This window comes from Sorex fumeus, unplaced genomic scaffold, assembly GCF_029834395.1.
Source record: "Sorex fumeus unplaced genomic scaffold, SorFum_2.1 ptg000042l, whole genome shotgun sequence".
Classification (NCBI taxonomy): domain Eukaryota; kingdom Metazoa; phylum Chordata; class Mammalia; order Eulipotyphla; family Soricidae; genus Sorex; species Sorex fumeus.
In genome coordinates, this window is record NW_026606099.1 from 4,277,568 (window position 1) to 4,286,692 (window position 9,125).

Here is a 9,125-nt window from a genome sequence, read left to right on the forward strand (position 1 = left end):
AATGATCCAGCACCCATTCCTCCACCAGTGTACATTTCCCACTATTTCTCATTTCCCCCTCACAATCCCCCAACCCTCCATCCCCTATCCCATGCATCCATCTATGGGAGGTACTTTCTTTCTTGCTCTCTCTCTCTCTCTCTTCCTCTCTCTCTTTCTCTTTTCCCTTTTGTGCATTGTGGTTTGCAGTACAGGTGTTAAAAGATCATGGTGTTTGTTCAGAGCATTCGGTATTTTTATTGGAACAGTAAGGCTGGAGTAGCTTTTCAATTGGGTAGAAGCTTTGAGGTGTGGATGTGACTGCTGAGGTTTCTGGAAGTACAGGGAAGTGGGGGGAGGTAGCCCATTCTGACCCCAAAGAAAGCCTAGCGCTTTCAGTCACAAAACATGCCTACCAAAATTTTCAGCAGATTATATCTTGGTGAGGTCCATCCTGAGACGGGATGGTGGCAATTTTGGATTGCAGAAGCAAGTGGCTGCCAGGACTCTGCTTGGGTGGGCACAGGCCAACCTGTCCCCCTCCGATTTACCTCAGTCTGTTCAGCCATGTGAGGGTCTGAGATTAACTGCAGGTTTTGAGCTCTTTCAGGATTTATTTATGAGCGTATGAAGTAAGGCCAGTAGTAAAGCTTACAGGGTGGCACTGGAGTTGGTTCATGGGGGAAACTGCCAGTACTTCCATGAGTATGGGAAGTGGGGGAAGGTAGTCCATCCCAACTCTGAGAAAGCCTAGAGATTTCAGTCACAAAACCCACATACCAGAATTTTCAACAAATTATATCTTGATGAGGTCTGTTCTGAGACGTTGGAGTCAGGCTTGGGGTATGGCGGCAATTTTGGATTGTGGAAGCAAGTGGCTGCCGTGGGCTCTGCTTTGGTGGGCCACCAGACCAACCTGTCCCTTTTCGATTTACCCCAGTCTGTTCAGCCATGCGCGGGTCTGAGATTGTGGCTTTTGCCTTGGACGAAGCCAATCCAGGTTCAATCCCTGGCACCCCATATCAGCACCACCCCACTCCTGATCCACCAGGAATGATTCCTGATCACAGAGCCAGGAGTAAGCCCTGAGCACTGCCACTGCCACAAAAGTGTCTTACCCACTGTTTATACTGTTATAATCATTATTAACCAAAGCATTCTTCACAGTAGGGCCACAGTGGTAGGACAGTGGGTAAGGTGATTTCGCGGCAGTGGCAGTGCTCAGGGCTTACTCCTGGCTCTGTGATCAGGAATCACTCCTGGTGGATCAGGAGTGGGGTGGTGCTGATATGGGGTGCCAGGGATTGAACCTGGGTTGGCTTCGTCCAAGGCAAATGCCCTACCTACTGCACTATCATTCTAGACCCCTAAACATATTTTTAAATGGAAAAATAAAACAATCTCATGGAAACAGTATAAAAGCAGTTGCCAGAGGCTAGGGAAGGAGGAAATGGTAGATAGTAATTATACAAGATGACTCAGTCCTAGAAAGCTGTACAACATAGTCTATTGTTAACCAAATTACATACTTTCAAACTTACCTAGGAACAGGAAAAATAGTACAGGAGTTAAGGCACTTGCCTTGCACATAGCTGACCCAGGTTTGATTCCCAGCACTCCTGTGGTTCCCTAAACCCTGCCAGGAGTGATTCCTGAGTGGAAGCCAGGAGGTGCGGCACCCCCTCTCCCCAAACAAAAGATTTATCTTTTTTAAGGCTACAAAGTATTTCATTATGGCACAGCAGGTAGAGCATTTGCCTTGCACGCAGCCAACACGGCCGACCCGAGTTCGATTCCTCCGCCCCTCTCGGAGAGCCCGGCAAGCTACCGAGAGTATTCGATATGCCAAACACAGTAACAACAAAGTCTCCAATGGAGACGTTACTGGGCCCGCTCGAGCAAATATACCACAATTTCTTTTATTTATTTTATCTCTTTATTCTTTTTTTGGGGGGGGGGCGGTGAAAAGGGATTGGACCACTCAGCAATGCTCAGGGTTGTTAAGCATTGTATTGCTGGAATTTAAATTGGGGTCACATCCACTGCAGCTTCATGCAATGCAATTGTGGTATTGGGGCCACACCTAGAATGTGGTCAGGTGTGGTCCCTATACCACAACTTTATCCATTCATCTGTTGTTAGACATTCAGGTTGTTTCCATATGCTAGTTATTAGTGCATATTATCTTTTTCACTGGATGTTTTTGGTGTCTGGGGACTCTGCGCTTAGAATTGGAATCTTTAGATCATATGGGAGCTCTATTCTTCTTTTGTGTGTTTGCTGATGTTTTGTTTTCAGAGCCACATCTGGCAATACACTGTTACTCCATGCTTTGCATTTAGGAATTAATCCTGGTTGTGCTCCAGGGAACCATATGGGAGGCAGGGAATTGAACGCAGGTTGGCCACATGCAAGGCAAGTGCCCTACCCACTATGCTATCTCTCCAGCCTGAGTTTATTAATTTGGAGACACACCGTTTATGCTCAGGGCTTACTCCTAATCTGTGCTCACAATCACTCCTGGTGAGTTTGGGGGATCTTGTGGAGTGCATAGGATGGAGCCCAGGTGGGCCGCATGCAAGTCAAACTCCTAATCTGCTGTACTATCGCTTTGGCTGCTATTCTTGATTTTTTGAGAAATCTCCTGATTTTCAGAGGCTGAAGTAGGTGATATTCCCATCAACTGTGAACGAGAGTTACTTACTCTCCACATCTGCACCAAAACTGATTGTTTAGTCTATTTTGATGTATGTATTCTCACTGGTGTGAGATATCATTGTCGCTTTGATTTCCATTGGTAGCACTCACTGAACCAATTTGGACCTAGGCTTTTAACTTGTAGAATTTCTTAACTGCAGTTTTAATTTCTTTCTCATCATTGGCCTCTTCAGTTTTTCCAATTCTTCCTGTTCAGTCAGGAGTTTGAGTCCATGAATTCATCAATTTCTTCTAAATTTTCCAGCTTAATGACACAGAAACCTCTTAGGATCTTTTGTATTTCTGACCATTGTAATTTCTCCCTTTCCATCTCGTTTGATTTATTTGGGCTTTCTCCCCACCCTCACCTTTGTGAGTAGCTAAGTGTTTGTCAGACTTGTTTATTCATTCGAATAGACCAGCTCCTGGTTTCATTTACCTTTTGTATAGTTTTTCTTGGTTTACATACCATTGATTTCCGGTTTTGTTTTGGTGGGGAGCGGTCTTTTTTTTGGTTACACTAAGCTGTGCTTGGGGCTCACTCCTGGCTCTACATTCAGGGATCACTACTGGTGGGCTCAGGGGATCATATGGAACCGAGGTCACCCTATATGCTGTACTATTTCTCCAGCCCTGATTTATTAAACTTTATTTTGGGGGTGTTATTTGTTGTTACTGTGTCTGGCATATCGAATACTCTTGGTAGCTTGCCAGGCTCTCCGAGAGAGCCACACCCAGCAGTGCACAGGGACTATTCCTAGTCTGTGCCGCAGACTTACTCCCAGCAATACCAGTGAACACACCAGAAGAGGCCACATGCAACACAAGCATCTTAACCTCTGTACTGTAGCTCTGGCCCTGTTCTCATTTATTTTCTCCCTTCTATTTACTTTGGGATTAATTTGTTGTTATTTTTCCAGTTTCTCATGTTCCGGTTTGTTTTTTTTTCTCCCCTCTATTTACTTCGGGATTAATTTGTTCTTATTTTTCCAGTTTCTCAGTCTATGACGTTAGGCTATTGATTTGAGCTTTTATGTTTGTCTGATGTACCCTGTATTGCTGTGGAGTTCCCCTTAATACTGCTTTTTCTGTGCTTCATAGATTCTGATGTTTGTGTATTCATCCTCATTTATTTTGAGGATTTTTATTATTTTATTTGCGGGGGGGGGGACATGCCCAGCTGTGCTTAGGATTCACTCCTAATGGGACTCAAAGGACCATATGGGGTGCAGGTATTGCATCCAGGTCAACTGAGCAAAAGACAAGTGCCCAGCCTGCTGTACTATCTCTCCAGCCTCAAGGCTAAGCATCTTCATGATCAGGTTTCCATGACAAAATACCAGAGACTGGATAGTGCATAAACAGTAGAGTGCTTCTCACAGTTGTGGAAGTCCAAAAGCATGTTGGCAGCATGTCATGTGAGGGCCTCTTCTATGTCAAAAACTATTTTTCACTGCAGCCTCACATGCCTCTTTCATAAGGACATAATGTCTCCCGTTATTTTTTGTTTGTCTGCTTTGGGGCCACATCTGGTGGTGCTCAGGGGTGCTCAGGGGTTGCTCCTGTCTCTGCACTCAGGACTCACTCCTGGCAGGCTTAGGAGGCCATATGGAATGCTGTAGATGGAACCCGGGTTAAACATGTGCAAGGCAAACACCTTACCCGCTGTACTATCACTCTGGCCCTGTAACTTCTTCCATTCTTAAGAAATTAGTCATCTCCCCAAAGCCACACTTCAAATATCCCTTTGGCATTCGTTTTTCAACATAAATCTTGGGTCTTTGGGTCATACCCAGCAGTGCTCAGGGACTTTGCCTGGCTCTGTGCTCAAATGACACCTGACAGCTCAGGGGTGCATAAATTGACCAGAAATTGAACCAGGATGGCTGCACATAAGGCAAGCACCGTTCCTGCTATATTAACTCTTCAGGCTCAACATAAAAATCTTGGAGGAACGAACACAAACCATTTATAGCATAGCCAAAATAAGAAAGATCCAGTCTCTACAAAGAGTTTTGGCCTTTACAAAGAGAAGCGTTGTGGGCTGGAGAGATAGAACAGTGGTTAGGGTGCCTGCCTTGCACAAGGCTGGCTCAGGTTCTATCCCGGCATCCCTGGGCACTATCGGGAGTGATTCCTCAGTGCAGAGTCAGGAGTTACCCATTAGAATGAAGTCTGAAATGAAGTCTGGCCAGGGATGTAGTTCAGTGGTAGAGCACTTGCCTTGCATCTCTGAGGGCTTGGGTTCCATTCCTAATGAACCTAAAAAACACTAAGTCTGTACTACCCTACTTACCTTTCCAGCCATGCCCCTATGTCCCTCTCTACTTCACTGAGCACTAATCAGGCTCCAAATCAATTGCCAGCTTCTTGAGAACCCTCTTGCTGCCTGACATGCTCTTCCTGATACCACTGGGTCCCATGAACTCCTTATCTTCAGTAACTTAGCTCAAACATAACTTCCTCTTTGAGAGCCAATGAACCCTTGCAAATATGTCAATCCCAGGAAAGGTGTGTCCATCTAGATAAGAGGTTTTTTTCACTGGCATGAAGTAGGGCTCAGTATCTGTCAATATCCTCCTCATAACAGAAGACAATAAAAAAAAATCCAGGAATCTGGGAGGAGCAAAAGCAATGAGGGAGACCAAGTGGTGTTCCTTCACAGGTCCCTGGGATTTAAACTCCTAAAATCCTGAGATTGGGCTCCTGAGACCCTGATAATTGGGTGCAAGATAGGAGGAATGGTCTCTGTCAGACCAGAGAGTAAGGGCATTCCAGAGCTCTATTTGCTGCACTCAGAACAAGTCTGCTCTCATTTCAGACCAGGAAGAAAAAGTACCCACCAGGCTTCCCCCTATTTTCTCAGAAGATGGGAACTATCCTGTGCACCAAAATAGCCATGAAAAGTACCAGGAAGCAGTCCGGAAGGTTTTGTTAAAAACACGTAAGTCTCAAACACATACTCAACAAAACTGAAAACATGAAACCTCAGCTGAAAGCACTGGATTGTGCCTGTCAAGTTGACAGGCTGGGACAGTGTGGAGGTTGGGGTGGAGAGGGAATATGAGAACACTGATGGAAGGAAGTTGACACCGGTGTGGGATTAGTGTTGAAATATTATCTGCAAAAAAACAACTATCAATCACTTTGTAAATTACAGCTCTTTAATGAAAAATAAAAAACCATGTAAGTCTATGGACCAGACATCTGGTAGGCTCAATGGGTGTACCTGAGTCCTCAGGAATGGCTGGGCCAGGAATATAACTTAGTGGGAGGGCACAGTCCTTGCATGTGTGAGGCCCGTTCAGTCCACAGCACTGCATCACCCCCTGAGCACCACTGGGTGTGGCTCCCATAACTATAAAAAATCAGAAATGAGATGTGGTATGGTAGGGCATGACGATAGGGCAGGAAAGGAAAAAAGCCACAGCGAGAGACTGAGAAGAGCAAGGAGAACATAAACTTGAATTATGGCGTGACATGACAAAATAAAAATTGAATCAGACTTGGAAGATTTGAGTCTTGGTTTTGCCTTTTTTCTAATTGTCTCCCTAAGAGGCAGTCATATCCTTTATTAACCTTGTTCATTTGTTGAAAAACAAAACAAAGGCACCAACAATGCCAAGCGTGGGGCCAGAGAGATACTATAGCAGATTAGGCATTTACGCGGTCTACCTGGGTTTAATCTCTAGCATCTTGGAGCACTGTCAGGAGTGATTCCTGAGTGCAGCCAGGAGTAACTCCTGAGCATCAGCAGGAATTACCCAAAATCTTAAAAAAAAAATAAAAGGCCAAGTCTCAATCTTAATTGTTGTAAGGATCAAACTGAAAATAGACCATTAGGAAAGGATTTTGTGGATTGTGAGGAGGGAGAACAAGCATTAGGGCTGAAATCCATTTTGAACAGCAGCAGGTTGTGTGATTCTGAGCAAGTTTCTGTAATTAGCTTCACTGAACCACAGGAAAGCAAGAAGCACTCTAGCACTGCGAACATCAGATAAAATGAGCTTTAGAAAAAGCATCGAAGATGAACTATGGACAGGTATAGTAGGCAGAATCACCAAGGGATTTATCTCAAAAAGATCACATCGTGCATGATACTTTTATATAACATTCTTAATGAAAAGAATCAAGGAAATGAAGAACAGATGCTTGGTTACCCAACGGGGTAGATCACAGTCACGGTCCTCCCGTTGCTCATTGATTTGCTCGAGCGGGCCCGGTAACGTCTCCTTCGTGAGACTTGTTGTTACTGTGTTTTGGCATATGGAAAACATCACGGGGAGCTTGCCAGGCTCTGCCGTGCGGGCGAGATACTCTTGGTAGCTTGCCAGGCTCTCCGAGAGGGGCGGAGGAATCGAACTCGGGTCGGCCATGTTGGCTGTGTGCAAGGCAAACGCCCTACCGCTGTGCTATCGCTCCAGCCCGGCAGGGTAGATAAAGAAAGGCAATTCCAGCACCACTAATACACAGGCCAATTACTGTAGAACACCAGGTAGACACCCTGGCTGGAATCCGGTCTCCTCTCCCACATAATGTACTACTACAGGGAAGTAGGCAAGTGTGAATCATTCCTCACAACTGTTTGTGAATTTGTAATTATCTTACAATTACATTTTAATTTGAAAAACTACTTTCAGGCATTTTTTTTGAATGTTCATGAATAAATTCTCTAAATAGTTATCTCTTAAGTATAAAATATTTTAAGGTTATTAGGACTAGAGCGATAGCACAGCAGGTGGGGCGTTTGCCTTGCGCACAGCTGACACCGCCGACCTGAGTTTGATTCCTCCGCCCCTCTTGGAGAGCTCGGCAAGCCACCGAGAGTATCTCGCCCGTACGGCAAAACCTGGCAAGCTACGTATTCGATATGCCAAACACAGTAACAACAAGTCTCACAATGGAGATATCACTGGACCTGCTTGAGCAAACTGATGAACAACGGGGGGACAGTGACAGTGAGAGGGCAGGAAAGAGTACAGCGAATAGGGCCTTGCTGTGCATGTGGCTGACCTGTGGCTCCATGCTGGGCTCCACGTCCTGTGGTCCCCTGGGCCCACCAGGAGAGATCACCGAGTGCAGAGCCAGGTGTTAGCCCTAAGCACCACTGGGTGTGGCCGAGAAAACAAACAAAAAGGGTGGGGGCTGAGAACCTTCTCAAGATATTGGATGACTGGCTAGGGATGTGGCTCAGTAGCAGGGCACTTGTTTTGCATGAGTGAGACCCTGGGTTCAATCATCACAAAAATAGAAATGAAAAGCAACTGTGAGGCGGAGGAGGGATAGTACAGCAGAAAGGCACTTGCCCTGCACGTGGCTGACTGGTTTCAATCCCCAGCATCCAATATGGTCCCCCAAGCTCCGCCAGGAGTCATCCCTAAGCATCGCTGGTTGTGCCTCCCAAACCAAAATAACTCACTAAATATAAATAAAAAAGCAGGGCTGGAGCGATAGTACAGCTGGTAGGGTGTTTGCCTTGCACGTGGCTGACCCAGGTTCAATTCCCAGCATCCCATATTGCCCCCTGAGCACTGCCGGAGTAATTCCTGAGTGCAGAGTCAGGAGTAACCCCTGTGCATCGCCAGGTGTCACCCCAAAAAAGCAATAAATAAATAAATAAAGCAATAGCATAACCTGCCCTTTCTGCAACCATTTAGTCCCTAATCAGGTCTTCAGAGTGCCCTTGACTGACGCTCAGAACTTCAGCTTCTGGCGCAGTGCAGCTCCAGGAGTGCGCCCCGAGGAGACCATGCCATGGATGCGGAGCCCCCGCTATTGCCTCAGCAAAAGTCCGATGACCAGGTCAGGCTTTGAGGGGTTCAGGGGAACCAAAGGAAGGGCTCCCCCTTCCATCCCAGAGGCTGTTTCAATCAATTCAAAGATAGGAACAAGTAAGAGGGTTGGATTTTACCAGTGAAAGCTGGTGAACTCTTAGCCAGAATCTGGGCAGTGGTGGCATTCAAAGTGGTTAATGATTTGAAGGATGACTTCTGAACAGGCACAGCCAAGCATGTAGGAGTTCAGAAACATGATTCCCTGTGTGTATCTCCCAATCTCTTCTGTCCCCACCTCCCACTCCCCAAATCTGTCTGAACCTGAGACTTTGTCTCTCTTTTCCAGATTCATGGATCACTCTCTTCTCAATGACAGAACCTTCAGTCTATATTGAGAAGGATACAGTTTGCACAAAGACGAGATGGAGTCTGGAAGGAGGCAATGAGGGGGTGTCCGGGTTCCCAGGACTGACTGGGGGCAGGGACCATAAGACACAGTAAAGAGGTTGCACTGAAGCCAGCTGTGTGCACTGGGGTGGGGCCGGGGGAGAGGAAATGATTCCAGCACATACCTGCGAGATCAGATATGGGAGAGATACTCCACGGAGCCACACCAGGAGTCTGGCTGGGCAAGGCCCCCGAGCACTTGAAAGGCCACCACAGAAGGGCTTGGCC

At 46.2% G+C, this 9,125-nt stretch overlaps 1 protein-coding gene across 1 annotated transcript in view; it reads left to right on the forward strand.

Moving 5' to 3' along the window:
* The window catches only part of SPMIP11 (sperm microtubule inner protein 11), a 28,984-nt gene extending 20,063 nt beyond the window's left edge, over positions 1–8,921 (forward strand). The window contains exons 2-4 of the mRNA XM_056120144.1: positions 5,498–5,620; positions 8,334–8,478; positions 8,797–8,921. Of these exons, the coding sequence (XP_055976119.1) occupies positions 5,498–5,620; positions 8,334–8,478; positions 8,797–8,845 (317 nt within the window). The 3' untranslated portion in view covers positions 8,846–8,921. The remainder of the gene's footprint in view (positions 1–5,497; positions 5,621–8,333; positions 8,479–8,796) is intronic.
* The last annotated feature ends 204 nt before the right edge of the window (positions 8,922–9,125 follow it).